Source organism: Cryptomeria japonica, chromosome 11, assembly GCF_030272615.1.
Source record: "Cryptomeria japonica chromosome 11, Sugi_1.0, whole genome shotgun sequence".
NCBI lineage: Eukaryota > Viridiplantae > Streptophyta > Pinopsida > Cupressales > Cupressaceae > Cryptomeria > Cryptomeria japonica.
This window is the reverse complement of record NC_081415.1, coordinates 283850811-283877831: the sequence shown is the minus strand read 5'-3', so window position 1 is coordinate 283877831 and position 27021 is coordinate 283850811. Positions and strand designations below refer to the sequence as shown.

General features: G+C 37.5%; 1 protein-coding gene across 2 annotated transcripts in view; it reads right to left on the bottom strand.

Annotated features, from left to right (window-relative positions):
- LOC131051695 (magnesium-chelatase subunit ChlD, chloroplastic) overlaps nt 1–27021 on the bottom strand; it is a 212429-nt gene that overhangs the window by 90288 nt on the left and 95120 nt on the right. For both annotated transcript variants that reach the window (XM_059213926.1, XM_059213927.1), the window contains exon 7: nt 1141–1236. In XM_059213926.1, the coding sequence (XP_059069909.1) occupies nt 1141–1236 (96 nt within the window). The remainder of the gene's footprint in view (nt 1–1140; nt 1237–27021) is intronic.

Sequence of the window (27021 nt, the reverse complement as noted above, 5' to 3'; positions counted from 1 at the left end):
TTAAGGTTTATTTATTAAAAAATACATGAAACAAGTTTAAAATCGTTAAAAATCTTTGAATTTCTTGGGTTTTTCAATTTGTTGAGCCTTTGTCAAGTCCAGGTGCCAAGTCCGAGTCCGAGTCAAAAATCAGCTTGCTGAGTCTGAGCCAAGTCTGAGTCTTGTAACTATGCATTCAAAATTGACCATTGAAAATTGAAATCTGAAATTGAGTGCAACACTAAAAAATGAAAATGGTATCGTACATATGAATATCAGATTGTTGTATTATCAATTATCATGAAAAAATAAAATTTCAAAATGCCCCCCACTTTTTGTTATATTTAACAAATTTATTTGTTCCTCCTTTTCAAACAACAGTTGACAAAGGTGATGTTAGAACTCACCCAATACATCTTCTATATATGGGGACTATCCCTTGAAGTCTTGGGGATATCTAGATATTTCCAAGTACTCATAGATGTCAAAAAAATCCTGAAACATAAACCAGATACAAGAAAAAATTATAAAAGAGGGGAGTGAGGGGAATGCTCACTCTGCATCCTTGAAACATCCAGGACCATTGCGATGACTTTATAGGGCAGGGGACATATCCTTGTGCTTCGATACTTTTCTTAATTGTCTGTTCTTTTCATAAGAAGCTGCCCCTTATATCAATTTTTTGTAATTTCTAATCCTAGCTGTTGGTTATAGATGCTGTTAACCTACTACTTCAGTTTTCTATGGACATTTACTTAATATCAATTTCTCTAATACAAGCAATGATGATCTATAATAGCTACCATGTGTTGAATGCATCTTACCTTGATTATGAATAAAAGGATGTGAATATATGCACTCAATCTCATAGATTAAGGTCAATATTGAACTCAGAGTTAGAATTTACAACAAAATAGCCAAATAATTTTATGCAGAATAAGTTTATGCACAAGATACAAACAAGAGCTTTAGGCAATGAATACATAAGTTGAAATTCAGTATATCCCATGATTATTTGGAGACCCATCTCATAAATTGATAGTATGCCTTCTAATACTAAATCAAAGCAATAAAATTATGGATTCTCCTTTTTCCTTAAACATATAGGAAGCATGCTGATGCTGGCAATCACAGTCAGAATCCATTGAAAAGAAAACCTACTGCTTTCTTGAGGTCTTCTACTCCAACTTTGTCACGTCCCTCCAGAGCAGCCAAAGATCTTGCAACTTTAGTAGCATACAACTCGGCCCTATGACCCTATCACATTTCCAAATTGGAAAACCAATTATCCTTCTTTGTGCAAGAAATCTAATGGAACACAGATATTGTGTAACAAATTTGAAATCAAAGACATGTAAATTATCTTAAAGTAAGTATATCCAAACTTTATTTGGGAAAGAAAACATTCTTCCTCCTCAACCAGTTGCCTGAATATTAGCTAAAACTTTATATTCACACCTCCAGGCAACTTAATTGGCATTCCCAGATTATAGTCCTCCTATTAAACAATTAAGTAACGTTACAACATTGACAAACAACTGGTTTCCAGAAACTAAGTTTCTACTATACTATTGCACAACCATGAACCATGAAGTAATGCATTTTCATTAAGCAGTGTTGATGCTTTTTCTAAATCTACAGATGCAATATCCTTTTAAATTTGAATTCATAGAAATTGCTTTTAAATCAGTGTCAAGAAGTTGCATGGTTTGCACACTTTCAAAGTTGAATTCAAAGAAATTGCTTTTAAATTTTTAATGCATCAATTTCTTTTGCAGAGAAAACAAATACTGCATAATGGACAGAATAACTTATAGTAATATAAAATATTCATTCATAAACACAGATAGCTAAAGCAGAGCTCCTTCAAACAAAAATTACATGACGTCAAGTAGACCTTATACAGGGTTGTTTCATTCTTACAGATTGCAATGAAAGGAAACAGACGATGTGTATCAGAACATAAATACACCCAACATTCTTCTTTTAGATCATTTTCAGGGGAGCGGGGAAGTGACAGGGGAACTATTAAATAGAAGTAGTCAACAAAAATTTACTGTAAGTAGATATCACGTACTCACTTATTGTTTAGTGTTTATTCATCCAAGTCTTCATTTATGATTATGGATTCAGCTGTATCATTTCATAGTTCTATTCATGTGCATTTATGTAATTAAAAAGGAGTTAATAGGGGCAAGCATAGTTGTGGACGATTATCAGTTGTTGTACTGTAAGGCACCAAGTGTGCACACTCTCACACAACTCTTCATTCAAATTCTATTCCTCAAGCTGCAAATCCAAGAATTGCAATCAGAAGAGAAACTATCACTGTTTGTCTGCGTGAATGTAAATCTAACCAGCCTAATGGTGTAAGCAATCAAAACAACTATGATGGATAGAAAGAAGTTCATAAACTTGGGGGCACAGGTGAATTTCTTGATTGTAAAACCCAGGCCAATAGTCTAAGTTGTTAAAAATGAACAAGGAAAGAGATTTGTGTCTAGCTGTCTTAATTGGCTATGGCACAGTTTTCAGTTACTGCATTAAAATGATAATATGCTGTATACTTGTTTCAAGTTCATGTAAGATCATCATTCATGGGTTACTTGAAGATTTATTATGACAATTTATTTATCAATGTCTAAATATATTACAAGTTATTTTATTAGGGTATCATTATGAAAATCTTGCATGGTTAGTTCATAGCACAATGTAAATCTTAAGAAAAGTATATTAAACTAATACTTTGATTTTGCACATAACAGAAGCAGTTATATCCACTATGAGTGTACTCAGCCTACTTAACCAACTCTATTAGCACCCATGCCAGGCTCAATATTTCATCTTCATAAAATATTTGTCCAATAAATATACAAATGACATCATATAACATACATGATTAGAATTCATCAAACATCAATAACTTTCCACCAAGAGGTTTACCTCTATTTAGCAATTCAGTTCAAACCTTTTGATATGACACAAAATGGAATAGTCTGTATAGTAAATTATTCTTCAAATTATAATGGGAAGCTCCATTTGGCCTATAACCTACGGATTTTAAAAAGTATACAATACAAACTTAATAAGAACTTGTCATTTTGTTTTCTCAATCTATAGCACAAAACGATTTCAACACATTTGCAATTTTTTATGCATAAATGCTATCTAATGCAAAAACTAATTTAAGACAACTAAAGAACATTTATAACTTCCAACTAAATGCGAAGGTCAAAAATAATAAATGGAACAACATAGGATTGATTGATTGAACATAAATGCACAGACATAAACACATATACCACGACTTACATGAGAAGGATTGTGAACAAATCCCCAATACTTCCTCCAATAACTTCAAAATACAAAGATTGCTTAATTATAGAAAACACTCAACTCCCAACACACATGATTTCAAATATGATAACTCTATGAACAAAAAATTCAGCAATGGGCAGATTTGAAAATCACTAATAGCAAACTTGGTGCATAAAATGTTTACAAAGCTTTGCATGAAAATAAATGAAGGAATAGCTTGCTTGTACGAATGCAAGCTTTACTACAAATTATCCCACCCACTATAAAATAAAACTAAAGCAGGCAACTATCAATTAATCTAAAATTTGAATTATCACTGAAATAAATAATAAAGTTACCCAAAATTCACATCATTAAAATGAAAAGAGATATAAAAAAGAGAATCTTCCTAAAAATAAAATGCTCTTTTCCAAAAGCACATTTAAGCCAAAATAATGACATTTTTACAAGTTCACTGGAATATCCTACCACAACACACTTCTAAAAGCTCTAAGAAATCAATCCACTTTGATTTCCCTTGGTACTAATATTGAATCCATATACACAATCTGAGTTTGAAGACTACACTCAAGTTCTGAAATGGCACTTTCAAAAGTTATTGATTCCTTTTCTCTTTCCTAAACATGAAGAACAATCCCTGCTAAACTATATATATCATCTACCTGCTGATTTTTCCCAAATTCTCCTTGATCAATGCTGACATCGATACCTTCCTCATCAATATACTTACATGAAATTAGGGAAACAAAATTATATACAAACTTCTCTACTGAAAAAAAAAATTCTTTTGTTCAGTAAAAATGGATGAAGCTTCATTTAGAGATGAGAAACGAATACTATCCTTTCCATATTTAAATATTTTCTTCTTGTTTTTTACTCATTTTCAAAACCTCTATTTGCTTGAGTTTTCATGTAATATCTTCATAAGAAGAGAGGACACCCGTCATGCATTTTCAAATATCATCAGTCCATGAAGAATTTTTTTGCCTTTGTCATTGATTCATACAAATCCTTTAATGTCTCTAAATTTCACAAACAAACACCTCCAACCATTTTTCTAAGTTCTTTCCATAGCATCCAGCTGATCTAATCATTTCTAATCCTTAGTAAAATCGAAAAGATGTGGTACAAACAAGGTTCTCTTCGTAGAATGTTGTAAGAGGCAAGTTACGTATTTTTGAAGCTGTCTAATTTCAGCTTTCAACACTACCTTGTCTTCACCATCTTTTATTACCCTTTCATATTTTCTATGTCGACTTCCAACATGTTGATATCTCCTTGATGAGTACTTGGGCTAAAATCTGTCTTTAGCAACTTCCACAACTTGACCACTTTTATCTGGAATAGGATTAGTTTCTTTAGCAATGATACATCCTTTCTAATTTTTCATCTGCTTTATTTTCCTTTTATCCTTCTTTATTTTCTTGAATTTAAAAGTGGACATGGCACTCAAACTAAGAGGTTGTGTTATTATTCTTCTCTTCTTGATCAAAGATGTTTGGATCCACTCAGAAGTAGTGTCAAGCCTTGCAATTCCTATTAGGCTATTTCTATGGCTGTTACTTCACATGGAATTGGTGAAATATTTGAAGTAGGAACAATAGGTACACTAGATACAAAGAAAATTAATAATTGAATTGTGTTGAAAATAAAGAACCCAAGGCCTCTTCACAAGAATCTAGAGAAACAACTTCCAATTGAATTAATATTGGAGATGAAGGAATTGAAGTTTCTGTTGGGAGCTTTCATTTTTTCTTTCCAAGTTTAGTGTCATGAGATTTTTAGGGTTTATAGTTGCAAAAGACTCCTAAACCTTAAAAACCCTAAACCCTAGGCATGTGCTCATTTGCTTATATTCACAGCCTTTTTATAATTTAATGTTGACTGTTTACGTCAAGTTCTCAGTCACTTAAGTCATGAACTAAGCCTATTACATCGTTAAAGTGACTGACCCCTTTGTTAGCCTTGCCGATTCACCCAAGCCTCCACCCTTGTGTTAAATGTCATGCAAATCTTCCCACCTAGATGCCCCCAATTTATGCGTTGTTGTGCGGTTGCTATTATCAAGCAACTTGCTCGATCCCTGCACCCTTTTCACTCTTTTACAACTGACTTATGTTATGTGCAAATCGTGCAAGATCAATGGTTCACATTCTTGCGTGCTTGTGCAATTAGCACAAAGTTGCATCTTTGTCCACCTCCGCAATGGCGCAGTCAATAAGTCAAAGAGAAACTAGGAGCCAAGCACCTTCGCTCGCATCAACAGCTTAGATCATCGCGCGGCTACGCAATTAGACCAAAGTTGCACGGAAATGGAAACGGTATCGGATACGGTTACGGCTATTTTTTGAGACCTCTCATTTGGGAATGAGAGAGGATACGGCATTTATAAAAAACAATTACATATATATTTAACACAAATTTCTAAGTAACTAAAGAAGATTTTCATTACTATGAAGCAATATGGAAACATAATTGGGAAATATAGTTTTATTATTCAAACAAAATTCAAATACATTAATAGTTTCTCGTAGAATCACATGCTATCAAAAATATCATCACTATTCTCCTGAAACTGGAGATCTAGATCATCAAGATTTTCTGAAGAGTAAGAATAGTTGGATTGAGTGCGACCACCAACTAGACTCTCAGAATGCCTAGAAGGTTCATTGGAGGCTCCTCCCATGTCAGAATTATCAATAGTCGGATTGAGATGTGTCGATGCATTTATGGATACATCAATGTCACTCATCTCAGGTTGTACATCCCAAAGTCTATAAGGTCCTTTTATGTAGTCTGTGGAGGAATGCGACAGGAGACGAAGATTGGAATGCACATATACAAGGTCTTCTGCTTTGTTGGCTGCCAACCTATTTCATTTCACAGAATGGATGAAGCCATATGTACTCCAATTCCTTTCGGATGCAGAAGAACTTGAAACCTATAAAAAAGTTTATAGTACAAGTTACAAAGACAAACAATCAAATAAAAATTAAAATAAAAAATAAACCAAATTAGAATATAATTCATATAAACTCAAACCTGTCACAGATGTTTGATAGCTAGCTTTTGCAAATGTCTAGTTGTTGCACCATGGAAGTTCCACCACTTTATAGGGTCCATTTCTTTTTATCAGCCATTGCATCAACATCTACATAGGTTCCATCAGAGGATGCAAACGTCCCAAACTCATCTCGAATCTCCTTAGCAACTCTAGGATCTGTAAACATTTTTTTGAAAGCTTTTCTATACCCATCAACAACCTCAACATCCATATTTGGTGCAGTCCTATTTGGCAATGCTAGCATATCAGCATGGTAGTACTTAGGGTTCAAAGCATATGCCAAAAGTTGCAAAGGAGTTGTCATTTTATCCCACCTTTTCTTGATTATCTCATATATTTGCTGATAAAAAAAATCAGAGGGATCTTGCTCTTTTGCTATAATGATATCTCTAACTTTCTCCACCATTGTCACCCAATATTGGTTGATCAGTATCACAACGACAAATGAGGGTGTATATTGGCTCAGTGAAGGATAGTAAATAATCTATTTGAGCCCACCAATCATCGTCAAGAATTAACCTTCTGATATTAGTTACTCTATTTGTTTGAGATTCCCTCCATATTGCCCAAACATCACTAATCACCATACTTTTTAAGGCTTGTTTGACATCCACGAGCCTTTTGAGAACAATATAGTGTGTGACAAAGCGTGTCTCAACCACCTTCAATTAAAAATTAATAATTTTTAGAAACAAATAAATCATACAAATGTTTCAAAAAATAATTTATTTTTTTTTAAATATTTGAATAATTTGAAATAAATAAAAAAACTTACCTTTAGCAACTCCAACTTGGCGAATTGTCTGTAAATGGCCTGTGACATGTGATGATTACAAATAAACATCTGAATTTCTTTGGCTTCTTCATAAATCTTCTATATCCATTGAATTTTGCCAATTTTTTGGAGCATTAAGTTCAAAGAATGAACTACGCAAGGGGTCCACCAAATGTTTGGATACCTTGCTTCCACAACCAACCCTGCTGCTCTGCATACTTTTGCATTATCAGTGATTACTTGAACAACATTTTCTGAACCCACTGACTCAATCGCCTCAATTAGAATGTTGGCGATAAACTGAGTATCTTTCTCTTTAGCATTGCATTCCACTGCTTTCAAAAAAATTGCCCCCTTTGGGCTCATTGCGACCACATTGATTAGTGGCATGTTTCTAACATCCTTCCATCCATCAGAGATGATAGAAACTCCTGATATTTTCCATGAATCTCGAATCACTTGCAATTTTCTATCAATAATATCTTTCTCTTTAGCCAAAAGCGTTGTACAAACCTTCTCGTACCCTAGACTTTTGTATCCTTTTGGGGCTTCATTAATAGACCTAACCATCTCTTGCCAAAATGGAGAACAAACCACATTGAATGGAATTCCATTTGCAACAAACAACGTGCAATATTCTGATCCGTATCCTCTCGACTTTGCAAATTTTATGCCTTTTCAAGAGGACCTAAATTGCTCCTCTTGTGGCTAGTAGATGTCCCCGAAGTTAGATGCAAAGGAGGTTTGTTTAAACTTAGACTTGGCCTCTGATTCAATGTTTGAACCCGATTAGCGTCATCCTCTTCTTTCTGGTATTTTGCAATCTTCCCGGCTGACAATCCCTTCCCTTTACTATCACCAACATTTGGACCAAGGCATACTTCACATCCTATGCCTTTTATGTGGCAAAAGGTGCCCACGAACCCTAGTATAAGAACCATTACAATCAGTCAAACATTCGTGACACTTCCATTTAAAACCTCCACCACCTTGAAAATTTTTGAGGATGGTGACATATTTCCATAATGGAAACTTAGGGTTTGGTTTGATCCACTTGTCGTTTCCAGATGATGATGATGATTCTGCCATTATTACTATCCTACAAAAAAAAATTAATAAAATTATAAAAAGTAAATAATCATTAACTATACATTGACTTTTTTTTAACATTATAAAAGACAAAGTATAATTTATTATCGAAGAGTGTAACTTAAATAATTTATAATACAGGCTTAATTTTTACTATTTCAAAATTAAATTTACAAAACATACAATATAAAAATCTATAATAATTTATGAATAAATCCTTGATTTATTTTGAAGCAAAAATGACTATGCTCGCGAAAGACAGAATCAAGTCTTCTCTCTACGACCATCCCTTTCCTCTGCGAGATGTTTATCATGGCTATGGGAACCGTTTTGCGATTCTGGCTAATGATGCTAGGGCAAATGAATTGAGTAGAGCAAAATCTCGGATCAACAAGCAAGAAGCTTTCTTTGCTAAAACAAAATACCCACTGGTTGTTTCGGCTAGGGCTCCACTTCCTTCGCTCCAAGGCAGGGATCGAAATTGGCAGCCGGTAAGGTGCCGAAATAAGAAGGCAGAAAGGCAATCAAATCGCTTTAAGCGACACCCCAACCCTGGGTGGAAGGAAGGTTCTGTAAAACCTAACCGGACAAATAGTCCCACGACTTCAGCCACTAAAATGTTTGCTGGCAAATCTTTCAAAGATAGCCCCAATGGGATAATCATTGATATTGATTCCCAAATAGTGGATATGTATCAAATGCATTGCAACAAAAGAATGTTTTTTGCACGATGGAAAGGTTGGGGGATTCCGTCTGAACAAATTGCCAACTGGGTGGCGTCTTCTCTCAATAATCAGGTAAAAATTGACATCCTCCCTGATCAGTTCTTAGCTATTGAATCCGGTAATCAAAATTTTAAAAATTCAGTACTAAAAAAGGGTTTATCTGAGTTCATGGGCTTAGGGTTTGACTGCTGGGAGTGGCATACCCTCTTTCATCCTTCACAATTAAATTCATGTATGGTTAATCGAGCTATATCACAAGAAAGAATCCCAATTGAATTAAGAAATAATGACTTTTTAAGAATTTTAGGGAATAAAATAGGCAAATTTGTAGAAGCTAAAAAATCAGCTTTAAGCTTCTTTAACAATCTTCTAATTGTCAACATGAATATAAACATTAAAACTGTCGAACCAGTAACACTAAGGTATGATAATCTGAGTTTATCTCTTGAATTACCCTTCTACAATGGTCCTTTCGAAATGGATAGACCAAGGAAGTTCCCCTCAAAAAATGTTTTCCCTAAATTAATCACTCAATCGAGAATAGCTCCAATTAGATTTGTGGATGGAGGGGGTTTCACCATCACAGGCTTTAATAACTTCAGCACTAATCTTCCTTCTCCGGTTCTATGTCATCAGAAATCCCTAATTAAGTCCCCATGTTCTCAGCCCCAACCACCTCCATCGTTTGTCCCTCCTATGGGTGACCCTTATAGCGGGATTGGTAATTTGGAAGAAGGGGAAATTTGTGAGGGGCTCCCCCAGATTGAACAATCCGACATGACAACTATGTCACCATTAGGCTCTCTTACCCCACAAGACAGAGAGAACTCCTTAAAAACTTCCCCTCTGCAGGATCTTACTACCCTATCACTTTCAAAAGATAAGGGTAACTCTCCCCAAGATCTAGAAAAGACTTCATAGCAATCCCATCAAATCTTCCCAGTTTCAAATCTGATAACCCCTCTAGAGGAAAAGGCTAGTCTTTCATCCCCAGAGGCTGACCCTGACACAACTATAGCTTCTGAGGCTGACCAAGTATCCAAGGAAGTTGATATCATCGCCAATTTCATAGGGGAAGAAGTAGTAAACGACCTCATGGATCAATTGATTGATGAAATCTGTGATAACGAAGAATTGGAAAGACAAAGGGATCTCCTCGTTAATAATCTAGTAAATAATACTAGAGTTAACTTAGAAACAGAGGATCTCTTCATAGCATCAGAGAATGTGGAAAATCAGCATCCTAACACCTTGGGCATTCTCTGCTCTGTTAAAAGCAAAGATTCCCCAGATTGTGCTAAATTCAGTAAAAGAAGGGGCAGGAGATCCTTAGCCGAATTGAGATTGAAGGATGGAGAAGCTAGGGGTCAATCCAAAATATCTACTCTTTTTAATGTAGGGAAGGGGAAGTACCTCCCCACAGAGCCATGAAAATCATAACATGGAATGTTAGGGGATTGAATGCCCCTAACAAACAACGCATCTTAAAGCGTTGTATCTCTGACTCTAAACTTGACTTAATATTAATTCAAGAAACAAAAATGAATGCATGCGAGATATATATCTTTGGGCAAAAACTACGGGTTAGACAACTTAATCATTCCCCAGCCTCTTGTGCTTCAAGCGGCTTGGCTATCATTTGGGATCCTAGAACCCTTTCGTTCATACCACTAGAGATCGAGCAGAATTGGATAGGAGGAGAGGTTGTAAACTACAAAAATAACCTCAGATTCAAACTAATTAATGTTTATGGCCCCATCCAGAACAATGAAAAGGTGAAAGTATGGAAGGATATTGAGATCTTTCTTAAAAGCTTCCCGAACGACCTTAGTATCATTGGGGGAGATTTTAATTGCATCACTAAAGCCTCAGATAAAAGAGGAGGAAGCAGCAAGCTTCCTCCTTCAGCTATAGACTTCAATCTCTGGATCAACAGGAATTCCCTGCTGGAAATCAAGACGGCAGAGAATGCCTTTACCTGGAACAATAGAAGATCTGGTTTTTGTAATATAGCAGAGAAACTTGATAGGTTCTTTATCTATGGTGGGCTCTCAGAACTGAATTACTCCTTGAAGGCAGAGCCTCTTCCTTTATCAGGATCGGACCATTTCCCACTCCAATTAAATTTATTATCAGACTATACCCCAAAAAAATGTTTCTTCAAATTTGAGAATATGTGGTTTAGAGATGATAACTTTCTAAGCTTACTTGAAAAATGGTGGAGTAGCTCCACTTTCTCAGGTTCGAAGATGTTTATTGTTGCAAGTAAGCTAAAACTTATAAAGAGGAAGCTCTTAGAGTGGAATAGGACCAAATTTGGTAACATCTTTGACAAAAAAACATCAATAGAGAATGATCTCAATAGGGTTAATATTGAGGTCCTAGAGAGAGGGATGGATGAGCATCTTTTCCTTAAGGAGAAGGCCCTTCTCTCGGAATATGGAAAGATCCTATCCTGCGAAGAGATTTTTTCGAAACAAAAGTCCAGAGAGACTTGGCTGAAGGAGGGGGACCGAAATACTAAGTTCTTCCACAATAGCACCAAGCAAAGGAGAGGGGTCAATCGAATTTCTCAAATTATGAACAACCATGGTTCCATCCTGTTTGAACCAGATATGGTAGCATCTGAAGCAGCTAAGTTCTATGAGAATATCCTAAACAATCTTGAAGGCTCTGACCTTAAGGGCCAACTCGACTTCATTAAGAATATCCCGAAACTCATAACCAATGACCACAACCAAATCCTTTTAAAGAAATTCTCTGTGGAGGAGGTTAAATCTGCCCTCTTCAAGATGAATCCAGACAAAGCTCCAGGTCTAGATGGCTTCCCCACTAGCTTTTTTCAAAAATGCTGGGATTTTATGGGAACAGAAATCACGGAGGCCTTGGAAGGGGTAAGGAACTCAGGAAAGATTCTTAAAGAAGTCAACAACACCTTCCTTGCCCTCATTCCAAAAAAAGAAAACCCGGAGAGCTTCAATGACTTTAGACCAATTGCTCTCTGCAACACTTTGTACAAACTTTTAACTAAAACCTTAGCAGCTAGACTCCAAAATCTCCTTCCCTTAATTATCAGTGAAGAACAAACTGGCTTCGTTATGGAAAGATCAATCTATGATGGGGTGATTATCGCCTAGGAAGCTTTGCATTCAGTTCAACTTAACAAATCACCAAGCATGTTAATCAAATTGGACATTAGTAAAGCTTATGACAAAGTTGACTGGTGCTTCCTCTGCAAATGCTTGGAAGCCTTTGGCTTTTCGAAAACTTGGATCAACCTTATCTACGAATGCATATCCACCCCTAGATTCTCGGCTCTAGTTAATGGCTCCCCAGTAGGCTTCTTTAGTAGCTCGAGAGGGCTTAAGCAAGGGGATCCTATATCTCCCTTTCTTTTTATCATTATGGCTGAAGCCCTGGGAAGAGCTATTACGATGGCCAAAAAGAAAGGGAAGATTCAAGGTATTCCCATCACTAGTGGCCTTCCCTCCTTTACCCACCAGCAATTTGTGGATGACACAATGCTCTTCGGACAAGGTGACATAGGGGAGGCCCGCGCTTTTAAAAATATTCTCAATTCCTACATGAGAGCCTCGGGTCAAGAGGTTAATCTAGCTAAATCTGCTATCTTTATGTTCAACATAGACCCCCCTCTAGAAAAAGACATTTGCAGAATCCTGGAAATTAGTATAGGATCCCTTCCTTGCAAATATTTAGGCATTCCCCTTGACAGAGGTAGGAGACCCTCTAATTTATGGAATAACTTAGTGGATAAGATCAAATCTAGAATCAGCACCTGGAAAGGGAAATGGCTATCTTCGGCTAGCAGAGCTACTTTGGTTAAATCAGTTTTATCAGCTATGCCCATTTTCTAGCTTTCCCTTCAGCAGCTATCCTCTTCCAAACTTGTTGAAATCAATAAGCATCTTAGAACTTTCTTCAGGCAGGGAACTGATAACAACCACAAAATCTCACTTATCTCCTGGGACAAGATATGCTCACCCAAAGAGGATGGGGGTATTGGCATCAAAAACCTTCGAGTCCAAGGAAGAGCATTGGGGGCAAAGTTGGTATGGAGATTATTCAAATACCCACATCTTAAATGGGCAAGATTACTTAACCTTAAGTAACTTAATGGAGATGACCCATCCCAAATATTTAGGGAGCCCAACCCCCCCAGAGGCTCCTGCCTTTGGAATTTTATGCTTGAATGTAGGAAGATCATCACGGACAGGCTTACTTGGAACTTAGGCTCAAGGGACAAAGCTCTCTTTTGGTCAGATTCATGGGGAGGTTATAAAGCCATTGAAAACATCCATGACTTCGGGACTACCCGAGTCCTTCTTGAAGCAAAAAGAGGTCCCCTGTTAAACAGTTACCTATCCCCTTCAAAGGAGGGGGTTGGCTGGCAATGGATCGAAAGGGATGATGAAGTCATCCCGATTGGGGACAAGCACAAACTCTTGTCCATTCTCAATTCTAGGAACTTTGTCCTAAGTCATGATAAGGACAAGCTTGTATGGGAAGGCTCCTTAAAAGGAGAATACAATGCCAAGGATGGGTACTCTCACATATCCAAAGCAGTGTTAAGGCCTAAGGTAGAACTTCCACTTAATCTTTGTTGGGATAGGAACTGTTTGCCTAAGGCAGGCATTTTCTCCTGGCTTGCAATCCAAAGCAAACTCCTCACTGCGGACAAATTTAGGCGTATGGGCTATGAGGGTCCTAGTAGATGTCCCCTATGCGAAGCAGAGAAAGAGGACACCAATCATATTCTCCTTAATTGTCCCTATGCTCATCAATGCTGGATGTGGTTTACCAATAAACTTGATTGGTCTGCAGCCCTTCCCAACACCATCTTAGGGATGCTTACGGCTTGGCCTCTTCTTAAGAGAGGCTGTCTCTTCGAAGGATTGTGGAGAGCTCTCCCATCATCCATAATGTGGGAACTTTGGAAAGAAAGAAATAGGCGCATCTTTAAGAATGAAAAACTCGATGTCCTAAGAATCATTAATAAAATAGAGTCAGCTGTCACAGAGCTTGTAAATAACAGGCTTTCCTCGGGTTCACTTAAAAATGCTTCCATATCTTACTGGGATGAAAAGATTAAAAAACGTTGGGAAGGTTTGTCCTTTCCCCCCTTTGTAGGTGTAGGCCCTACGGCCATCCTTCAATCTAGAGCATCATGTAGATGGCATCCCCCTGGTGAAGGGTGGCTGAAGTTAAACTTTGATGGGGCTTCCTGGGGCAACCCAGGGCAAGCAGGGATAGGATGCGTTGTGCACAATTGGGAAGGCAAGGAAGTAGCATCCCTTGCTTCTCCAGCTGGCATTATTACAAACAATTGGGTAGAACTATTGACCCTGGTGGAAGGTTTGCTCTTATGCAGGAAACTTGAAGCGAAGTGCTTAGATATTGAGGGTGATTCGGCTATAATTGTCAATGCTCCTAGAAAAGGTAGCATCCCCAATTGGAAACTTAATACCTTGTTATCAAAGGCTCTGGATCTATGCAAAGGGTTTGATAGGTTTACAGTTAATCACATCTATAGGGAGGGCAATAAAAGGGCAGATGAGCTGGCTAACTTGGGGGCTGATGGCATCAAATTCCTGTCCTTGCCTACCTAAGATAAGTTCTGCCCTTTCTATCTTCACTCCTTGATCTATAATCCATTTTCAATCTACTCCTAGAACCGAGGTGTTCAGAAAATCATCTACCTTACAGATATATCTTAGCATCCATAGTTAGTTCTCACCTCCGTATTTAAATCTAGGAATAGATTCTGGGCGTCCTCAGCTTCCTCCAAAATACATTTGCTGGATATTTGAATATACTAAGTATATATACACAAGTCTGGTTATATATGCATGTGGGTATATATACATAGATACAATTACAAACATACATTCATACATCAATACAAATAGATAGATATATAAACACATATATGTATGGATGTATGGATGTATGCAGGCATATATGTATGTATATATAGATATCCACACATATTTTCCAAATGTGATATATATACTTACATATATCCACATATCCGTGAGAAAGTTATATCTATAAATACAAATCCTCATATATATAAATACATTTCATGTAGAAGTTTTATATATATAATCATATTTATTAAGATCTATAGACTTTTAACCATGTATTTCAAACTTATTTATGCCTCAAAAAGGCTCCGAACCCTTGTAAGTCTACCTTCAGAATCTTCAGAGCCATCGGTTAAATATATATATATAAATACATTTCATGTAGAAGTTTTACATATATAATCATATTTATCAAGATCTATATACATTTAACCAGATATCTCAAACTTATTTATGCCTTAGATAGGCTTCGAGCCCTTGCAAGTCTACCTTTAGAATCTTCAGAGCCATTGGTTAAATATTCACTTTTTTAATTAATCTTTGAGGATTTTCCCCTTTAAACCTTTTTAGACAGGCTCTAAATAAAGGGACACCTTGTGATATAAGTAGTATCTTTCTTCTTTCTTCTCGGGTAATACTTAAAGTTAATCGCGATTTCATAGGCTTTGGGATTAGAAGAAGACTAATCCATACATTAAATAAGTTTAGGATCATAAACATCAGTTCATATCTGAGCTAAAGTATATGAAGCATGAATATAGAGCTGACTCTATTAATGTATAGATAGCCTTCTGCTAAAACCCAAGCTTTTCAAGGTATCCACAGCTTTATTCTCCATTATCCGAACCCTTTAGTTGGAGCACTCTAGTAGCCGTATGAATCATTATTGATGATACCATACGTCAGCTCCTTTCTTGATCAAAGCCTGTTTTGACGGCTAACAGCGAAAGATGAGTAATGCTGCCGCAGTGATGGGACAGTTGAGTTAACCGAGGCTTGGTGGCGACAAGGTAATATTAATGTTCTCTCGTCTTGAAATGCACATTCCTTGCTTGATATTTACTATTTAGTAACTGCTCATTATTAAGTTGGTAGAGTGTGAGACCTTCTTTGGAATGTTGAGTATCTTCCCACTAAGCAACAATGGATACAACACTCAGACTTATGGGGTTGAAACGCCAGATGGCCTTTGTGGGGGAAATTAAAGATGAGAGACTAAAAGGTATCCTTGTTCAACAGAACCCTCTGATTTCTGGAGCGGTTATGAAATTTCTTGGGAAGGATTTCATAATGAACGAGGACCGAACTCAAGCCAACTCAGATATTGCTACCATGTTTCTGGCCTTGGCAATGTATTTCGAGAGGGATAGGGCGGTGGTGGCGAAATTATGTAAGGAAGTCTTCATCAAAGACGTTCTTGGCGAATTGGAACGGGTTCTAGTGAACATAGATGATGAACTTACAGCTCCCAAGCCTCAGGACTATGATGTCTTTTGCAGGAATAACAAACCGGTTCCTCGTTTCCCTATTCTGGTTATTGAAGACCAAATGGCTTTCGAAGCTCTACGCTCTGTAAGGAGGAGGAACTTCCTATTTCTCTCTTGGATCCTCCTAGTAAAGAAACTTTACGTATGACATGACACTTTACATGGATTTGCCTATTCCAGACTCTCGTAGGCAGATGGTTGTGATGAGAGAGTCATTTTGGCGTTTATTTGGTGATTGGATGGCTCATTATGCTCTTGGAGACATTATATTTATTATTACTTTTTATTTGGGGCCAAAATGTTATTGAGGTGCACTTTTTATTTTATGAAGTAACTTTTTATCTAAAAAAGTGCAATGAGGCTTCTAGAAGATTCTATTATGGATACTTCTAGAAAGTCATGGATACTTCTAGAAAGACTAAGAGGCTTCTAGAAGATTCTATTATGGATACTTCTAGAAAGTTATGGATACTTCTAGAAAGACTAAGAGGCTTCTAGAAGATTCTATTATGTGTATAAATAGACCCCATGGGTCTCTCATTTGGCATCGAAGTCTATTTTCTCTAGTGCATCTACTTGAGCATTTGTGGAGCTTGAAGGTCTGCAAATATCATTGATCTTTGGGAACGATAACTCCCTTAGATTAGCATAACTGAGGAAGTGAAACATCTTCTGAAGGGTTGCGTTATTGGAGATGGTACTCAGCCATTTCATGTTGGATTTCAATTGAAGGTTGATTTGAGGGCTTGTATTTGGTGAATAAGGGTTTTGAATTCATCCCAGCTCAAAATTTGGTATTGCAGCCACACAGTACGACCCAGGTACGGCCTGCAGCAGGGACAGTACGGTAGTGACAGCAGGGCATTCTTGGGACAGTCCAGTCCTCCTTTCATCAGCATTTCATAATCGGAGTTCAAGGAGCGATTTCCAGGTTCCATTGCATGGTTTTTGTTGTCAATTTTTATGATAGAAGTGCACAGTTGTAACAGTCATATATGTATTCAGAAAACAGTCCATTGTAATCAGACATTGCTATCTTGTAGTTGGATTGATATAGTAGAGAAGGTGCATTGCAAGGTCATTGTTCATGTGTGATAGTTTATACATTCTCTTGTCATAAATTCAGTGCTCATGTGTAAGAGTTTGTAACAGTCATACATTTTTAGAAAATTAGTCTACTGAACAATGCAATCAGAATTTGGGAAATTCATGATATATTAGCATTGAAGTCCTTGCATGAATATTTAGAGTTTCATTATTGTTTATTGTGTTACATTTCAATATTGGTATTGTTATCTCAATTGTACTTGATGCTCAAAACAACTATCATATTGAAACGCTACATCACAAACAAAACAATTCAGTGCATGCCAAGTGTTTGACAAATTGTCTCAGTTCAGATTTGGGGTTTATTAGTGGCCTTTATAGTAAGGGTCATTACAGGGTCTTTCAATCCCGTTTTCCTGTAGATTTCCTAGGTCTTTTGAGCTTCAGGGATAAATATGAAGGGAAGTATTCATGTTTTAGTGCTTCGACTATAAGGGTTTTCGTTTGGATATATCCCCTTTTATTGGTAGTCCCAATTTCCACTAGTCATTTCTAGCCCTAGGCGAGCTCAATGTCGTCTTCAGATATATACTCAAATACCTACATTCAAATATATATAATCACATATGCTGGTATATATAGACATACTCTCATATGCATATATATATACAGACATACCCTCATATATATATATATATATATATATATATATATATACTCTGTGTTATCTTTCAAGAATTTTATGGACGTTTACCTATATAAATACTTATAAAAAATTTGGTAAATTGTCCATGATCCTTTTTTCCTGTTCATGCCCTCCTCCAAATTTTCAGTCCCCGAAGTATACTTCATTCCTATCCCACCTCGCAATCTTTTTTCATACCTACAGTCTCATTAGGGTATTATTATCGATAGTAGATCGGGGTCATATTTGCAGAAGATTTTCTTGTTTGATTTGATTCAAAGCAGAAGACTCTTTCGAGTAAATAAGACCCTAATCACAGTTATCAGTACTGGATCAAATTAATAGGGGGTATTGAATCCTTAAGACATAGTCTAGGCAGTTATACTTTACCTTTCTGTTCTATAGACCCAGCAATTCTTAATTTGACTTTAGAACGCATGTGAAAGTATGTATTCATTGGCATTTACACTCACTAAAGGAATAATTTTATATATGAATCCAGGAGAGTCTTTGATGACCACCTGCTGAATTTCCATAATTAGCTATCTTGCATGTCATATCTTATAGACTATGGTTTACAGGTGGTTAATAGGCAAATTGAGGGCCGGGACAGCTATTTATATCCAGCCCGGTAGAAACATACCCCATCATCCTCTCTGCTATAATTTCAAAGAAAGGGAGGTGAGATTGATTGAATCCCATTTACCTACCCTTGTTATTGTAGCCTGGATCCCTTCTCTCTCAGGGACCGCATCCAAGAGCATTAACAAGAGTTGGTAAGTGAGAGATTCCTTATATGGCTGGTGTAGCGTCCTAAAATTGCGACACTTGCAATTTCGACCGCATTTGGGTCTTCACGATGGCGACGCAACACTGAACCTGAATGGAGACCCCGAAACTTGTTCATGACACCAAAAACTGCATTTTTCCAGCACCCTGCCTAATCCCTCCTTGCACCCTGCTGTCCCGGGAGGTGGGACTAGAGCGCCCAGCGCCCTGGTCCCTGGCCCTATTTTTGGGCCCGGTCTCCTATGGGACTTCGGGTCTTTTTGTTTGCAATTTGGAAAATAACATTTCCTAGTCGGCCTAAGGTCGGGAAAATCAGTCTATCAACCCTAATTGACAAATATATAAACTACATTTCCTCTCCCATTTTGAGGAAAAAAGGACATATGTGTACAAGACGTGGAAACTCTATTCAAACATTCAAGCACTCAAGCATTCAAGCATTCCTTCAAGCAATTGATCATTCTAAGTCTCCATTCAAGGCTAGGTGTTACATTCAAGACAAGGATTCAACCATTGAAGAGGAGATCACATACTACAACATACAACATACAACATACAACAACATCTATACCTTCGCATATAAGGATACAAACATCCTTACAACAAGGTATTAGTACTTGTTTTACATTACATTTACAGCATTTCTCATTTCTTGGTTAATTCCAAAACCGGGGTTTGACCTAAGGGCAAACCCCTAATCCCTAACCCCCCAATCGTCTTCGTTTTTCTGTGTGTAGGTTGCAGGTACGCGGCTGAAATTGAAGATCTGGAATCCTTGTGCAGAGACGAACAGATCCCCCTTCGTTTCGCGGATTTTTCGGAGGACCGTGTGCACGTCGGGCGCCATCGTCCCGTCAACTTTTGCTCAAATTTCCAGGACAACGCCGTCTCGACATTTTACTGCTAATTCCAGGTCCGCAGCTTCATATCATATCCCTATCTCTATTTATAAGTGAATCTTTCTCACTTTCTATGTATTCCTAGCTTAATCTTTCTATCTACATTCTTTACAAAAGAGGGTATCCTTGCTATCACAACCCTTGAAACTCATATAGAATCCAATCTTGCATTGCGTGGGATTGGATCTTGTGGGTTTCAACCCCTCTTTTGAATGTAAAGTCTCCCCTAAGTGAAAACCATCAACCCTAGTGACTCTCCCTTCTCTCTCCTTGGAGTTGGGGAGGGGAGAACGATTAGGGTTCGATTTTTCCGCTTTACATTTTGGTGAACCCGACGTGAACATCATTTCTGATTATTCATAGTTAGATCTGAAAATTGGATTCCTTGATTACATTTCCATGTTTGATCTTTTGCAAAATTTTAGAGGTTAATTGCATAAAAACCCTAAATTTTTTTTTAAGTAATTAAACTTGTGAAATGTTTAATTGTTAATGCTTGTTTCAGATCTGCCCTTCTATTACAAATTATAAATTCATATTTGTGCTTTAATTTTGAAAATTAAGTGGTTAAATGTCAAAACCCTAATTTTTAAAAACCTTCTTGATTCAACCTTTGACAGATAATTTCACTGATCAAAACATCTCCAAATCGGCTGTAACTTTGGATTCCGCAATAAAATCACAATATCTTTCATCCCTGAAAATTTGGAAAAAAGTTGCGAGCACCGTGTGCACCCCGAGCGCCATCGTCCCCGACATTTTTTCCAAAATTTCGGGAGCTAGATCTTACTATATTTTTCTGCTAAAATCCAGAATTTTGGCTGATTTTATCAATTTTAACACTTTCAAAATTACAATCAAAGTTGGTCTAGCGATTGCTTGGATTGAGGCTTCTAATCATTCAAAAATTGTTGAAATTGAAATTTGTGTCAAAATTGTGTTTCTTACTGTCCTAAATCTGAAAAGTGTGTTAGCATTCATTCGAAATTTCAGTGATTTATTCAAATTTTTGCAATTTGTGACTTTTGAAATTAAGTGCTTAATTACAACAACTTTGATTTCCACTTTCAAAATTGAATTTTGCGTGAAATTGAGTCAACTTTCAAATTTCAAAACTTGCATTGCTTTTGGTATTCCCTCTAAAATCATAAAATTCAAAATTTCAGTTTCCCTCTCTTTTTCAAAATTCAAATTTTGCATTTTTCGACAATCTTGGTAGGGTTCAATTTTGAGATTGCAACTTTAATTTGGCCTATCTATAGATCGTAAAATCACTCAATTTTTTCAGGTTAGCTGTAAAATCATCATAACTTTCATCCCTGCAAATTTCGAAAAAAGTTGCGAGGACCGTGTGCACCCCGAGCGCCACGGTCCCGGACATTTTTTCCGAAATTTCGGGAGATTGTCCTGATTGTATTTAACAGCTTAAATCTAGAAGATTGGCTGGTTTTACTGAAATTTGCTACCTCTAAAATTCAAAATCTTCTCTCTCTTTAGTGCATGAGTTTTACAACAATAAGCCCTACTTACACTATTCCCGTTAGACGAAGCCTTAGAATTAAGTCCTTCCAAGGTTTAATTACTGAGGAGATGGAACCTAATTTGAATGGTCTTTTTAACGAGGACATGGGTAATTCTTCTAATCCTCTTAATGATGAAGAAGCTCTCCATGAGGTTTCTGTAGAACAACTTTCAAAATTGGATAACCAATTTGACGATTTTCGACAGTGGATGTCTCAAGAATACCCCGATAGTCAAGCTCTTCCCTTAATTGAGGGTCTAAAACGTATGCTTCAAAGTGATAAGAATGGAATTGATATTTTGCGTGGTATTGCACACATTGTGGATTCAAATGTGATGCCTATGAAAAGTTGTGCCGAAACCTTAGGTTATACACAACCTCCTACTCAAGACAATCATTCTATTCCTTTGACGACTCCTATTGCTAGTATACCTACTTTTACATCAAACATAATGACTACTTCAACACAAGACATTCCTCCTATGATCACCAGTCATGAGGGCAATCCCTCTTCTTCAATTAACCCTCTTCCTTCATTCAATCCAACTTCTTCATTCATTCCTTCAGTGAGTGTTCCTCTTATATCTCCACAAATGAACATGACGCAAGGGGGCAATTCATTTAACCATTCCATTCCTCCTCGTAGTGTTCCTCCTGTCCAATCATCTCCTATGACTAACTATCATAGTGTCCCACCACCTTACTCTCTACCTTCTTTCAATAACATAACACCTCCATCACAATCTAACACGTCTAATATGAACTCTTCGACTGAAGCGACCATTAACAATCTTGCACAAACTGTCTCTTCTTTACAGCAACAAATTGCCTCTATGAATCAATCTAAGTTTAGTGTGCCCACATTTGATGTTGCGAGCCCACTTTCTCTTGATATTGTTCAAGCTATTCCCCCTAAACATGTTGAAATTCCGCATTTGGAGCTTTATAATGGTAAGGGTGATCCTCTAACACATGTTAAGACCTTTCAAACAATATGTACTGATTTTGCTTATGACCAAAGGTTGCTTGCAAAACTGTTTACTAGAACATTAAGAGACAAAGCCCTACAATGGTATTGCTCGTTGCCTTCCTATTCTATTACTTCTTTCGAACAACTTGCAAATGCTTTCATTCAACAATTTCAAAACAATATAAGTCCTAAAGTTACTTTGATTGATTTAATGCATTGCAAACAAGGTGTTAAAGAAAAAGTGACTAATTTCATTGGTAGATATAAGCATTTGTATGCTCAAATTTCCTTTCCAGTGCCTGACAATGATATTCAAAGAATCTTTATTTCTAATTTACAAAAAGACATTAGAGAAAAACTCCTGTTTTCTGAGTTTACTTCTTTCCAACAGTTGTGCGCAACTCTTCACAATTATCAACTGACTGTGAGTCAAATGGAACAATCACATCCTATGGCTCCGAGTGATAAGGGTGATAGTAGTCAACAACCATTTGGGAAGTTTAAACCGAACAGAGAGTCCATTAAATTCAATGAAAACATCATCAACAACAATGTGAATGCAGCATCAGGTGTGTCTCCTATTTCTAAGTTTTTCAAGAGAGAAAGAAAGTTTACTCCTTTGAATGAATCATTGCATAGTATTATGAATAAGTTATTGGAACAAAATGTGCTTACTCTTCCTCCTATAAGGCAAATTGATCCTGCAAAGATTAATTCACCTTATTTTGATAACAAATCTTTTTGTCAATTTCATCGTCAACCTGGGCATGATACTGAAAAATGTTTTGCTTTAAAGGGTAAAATTCAAGATTTGATTGATAATAATACTATCTCTGTTTCTGGAGTGAATGATAAAGGCAATACATCTGTAGCTCCTCCTAACCAAAATCTTCAGATTTTTACCGATCCATTGCCTTCTCATACCTCTAATGCGATTGATACTACTGATTCCTCTGTCTCACCTGATGATCTCGTGTCTATGACTCCAAATGTGATTAACTTTGTAGAGCAGCAGAAAATCCCTAAAGAACCTTCCATCACCTTTGATTCCAGTGAAACTATCAGGGCACCTGATGGTCCTTTATATATAGCTGCAAAAGTCAAGAATACACCTTGCCGTGGAGTGCTTATTGATCCTTCTTGTATGGTTAATATCATTACTGAAGAATTTCTTTTTACTTTGCAATTGAATCAAGTGATCTATGACGAAACAAATGTGGTTGTGAAACTATTTGATGCATTTTCTTCTCCTGCAATTGGTTCTATTACATTACCTATTGAGGTCCATAACAAATCCCTTGATGTGGACTTTGCTATTATTCCATCATCCGAACAATTTCGTGTGAAGCTAGGCTATCCTTGGCTATCTTCCATGAAAGCTATTGCTTCTCCTATGCACAAGTGTTTGAAATTTCCCCATAATGGTGAAGTTGTTACTGTCAATCATAGTCTCTTTAAACCAACTGAAAGAACTTCTAGCGTTCCTATTGATTACTTTTGGCCTAAACAATTCCAATCTCTTCCACCGCGGAGTGATCATCTTTTCAAATCTTATCAAAAGTGGAAAAAAGATATGATCTTATCTTTAAGTGAACCTAGAACACCCAAACTTGACATTCCTATCGTTCTTGAGAAGGAAGTTCTTTCTTTGAAAGATAAAACTAATGTCTTTCCTCAAGAAGATTCCCAACCCATCCCTATGGATGTGACTATGCCTATATCTAATAAACTTCCTAAAAGTAGACCTATCCCTCCTCGTCATGATGGACTTGGTCTCCTTCCTAAACCGAATATTCCTCCCTTATATAGAGCAGTTCCTCCTCCTTCCTCTTATGGAGAGAAGAGACCTTCCTCTTCTCCTATTATTCAGCCTAAGAGACCACAACCTAAACACCCAAGTGATAAGGATGAGAACATTCCTCCTCCTCAATCTTCGCAACTTCCTACTAAGACTAGACGAAATCGTTCTGCACGTGAACGCCGACGAAAGCGTCGTCTTAGAGCTCAGGCAGCTGCTTCTCAAACTTTGCAATCCCCAAAAACACCTTCAACCAATATTATTCCATTTTCTCCTCAGCCGACGATTGAGCCAAAATCTCCTAAACATAAGATGCATGATGGTCTTGATCCTGTGCGAGTTAAAGATCCTATTTTTATAAATCTTGATGATGACAATGTTATTCATGATGCAAATATTACTCCTGTTCATTCTGATAGTGAATATGAACTTGTTGATATTGATAACCATTTATCTAATGAATTTTCTAAAGCACTTATCCTAGCTCCTAGACAAGAACAACGTGGCTCGGAACATGAACATAGCCCTTGTTTAAATCTTGTGATAGCTCCATCTGCTGTGTTGGATGTTCCTCCTCTAGCATGTTTCCTGCCTTCCCGAAATATTGATCAGCAAGATCGGGGGGTAGATGACGTGCTAGACTAGTTTCATTAGCATAGCAGATTCTCTCCCCCTCTCTTTTGTTACTTCTTCTATATGTTATTCTCATTCTTCTATTTGTTGTCCTTAGTGTTGTCTACTTGAGGACGATGCAAAACATTGAGATCTCTCAATCTCTCTCATGTTGACTCAAAAGACACATGTGTTCCCTTCTTCTAGGTGACCTTCCTTGATTGGGGAATGAAGAACAATTATGCATACATACATATGATACACATGAATTATCATACAGCATACTAACCCCAAGGAAAGCGAAGTCACCTCGTGCTTTGTGTTTTGTGTCTATTATCCTTGGGTTTATCTCACACTTGGGGGCTAAATCCTTGTGATAACGTGCTCCTTTCCCTTCTCATTCTTATATGTATCACTACCTTAAAGCAATCACCCCCGGTGAGGCGTGTGCGATCGCTTTAACATAGGGGGGCATACATCCCGTCCATATCTTTTCAAGATACCTGAAAATTTCTCGGCAAATTTAGCTTTGCCTTGAAAATTTTTGATATCTTTCTTGCATGACTCATAGTGAGGGAACCTTACTACTGACAGTCATGGTTCTCCCTCGTGATCTTCCCTTTTACTTTGTCAATCGAAGTCGTAAGATCCTTAGTCCACTGGGGGCTTGGTGTATCTTGCCTCCTTGACGTGGTGAAAGTTTTTCAATGTTGTTTCCTTGTACTTTACCGGAAGTATGAGCGTACGCTTATACTCCCGCTAAAGTGGGGGCTAAATGTAGCGTCCTAAAATTGCGACACTTGCAATTTCGACCGCATTTGGGTCTTCACGATGGCGACGCAACACTGAACCTGAATGGAGACCCCGAAACTTGTTCATGACACCAAAAACTGCATTTTTCCAGCACCCTGCCTGATCCCTCCTTGCACCTTGCTGTCCCGGGAGGTGGGACCAGAGCGCCCAGCGCCCTGGTCCTTCAGGACCAGGGCGCCCAGTGCCCTGGTCCCCCAGGACCATGGCGCCCAGCGCCCTGGTCCCTGGCCCTATTTTTGGGCCCGGTCTCCTATGGGACTTCGGGTCTTTTTGTTTGCAATTTGGAAAATAACATTTCCTGGTCGGCCTAAGGTCGGGAAAATCAGTCTATCAACCCTAATTGACAAGTATATAAACTACATTTCCTCTCCCATTTTGAGGAAAAAAGGACATATGTGTACAAGACGTGGAAACTCTATTCAAACATTCAAGCACTCAAGCATTCAAGCATTCCTTCAAGCAATTGATCATTCTAAGTCTCCATTCAAGGCTAGGTGTTGCATTCAAGACAGGGATTCAACCATTGAAGAGGAGATCACATACTACAACATACAACATACAACATACAACAACATCTATACCTTCGCATATAAGGATACAAACATCCTTACAACAAGGTATTAGTACTTGTTTTACATTACATTTACAGCATTTCTCATTTCTTGGTTAATTCCAAAACCGGGGTTTGACCTAAGGGCAAACCCCTAATCCCTAACCCCCCAATCGTCTTCGCTTTTCTGTGTGTAGGTTGCAGGTACGCGGCTGAAATTGAAGATCTGGAATCCTTGTGCAGAGACGAAAAGATCCCCCTTCGTTTCGCGGATTTTTCGGAGGACCGTATGCACGTCGGGCGCCATCGTCCCGTCAACTTTTGCTCAAATTTGCAGGACAGCGTCGTCTCGACATTTTACTGCTAATTCCAGGTCCACAGCTTCATATCATATCCCTATCTCTATTTATAAGTGAATCTTTCTCACTTTCTATGTATTCCTAGCTTAATCTTTCTATCTACATTCTTTACAAAAGAGGGTATCCTTGCTATCACAACCCTTGAAACTCATATAGAATCCAATCTTGCATTGCGTGGGATTGGATCTTGTGGGTTTCAACCCCTCTTTTGAATGTAAAGTCTCCCCTAAGTGAAAACCATCAACCCTAGTGACTCTCCCTTCTCTCTCCTTGGAGTTGGGGAGGGGAGAACGATTAGGGTTCGATTTTTCCGCTTTACAGCTGGGTCATGGGTCGATCATGTTGGGGCATTAACGAATTTGATACCTAACTCAGTTTTAAGTTTTATATCTCGTATGAATGTTCTTAGAGGATAGGTTTCACAAGATAAGTTTATTAAGGTATCTTTCCAGTTGGACAATAAAATTTTCATTTATTATAATGGGCTGAGTGATACTAACAACCTGCCTAGTGTTTGAGCAACTAACCATGCAGGCCAAACAGGTAGGCTCCAAGCAATCATGGATACTAAACAATCAAAGATCATCTACAGAGCTATAAAAGATGGATGTTAAGTGACATGTACTTCTTATTTATGAAAGTGGCTAATAAGGGC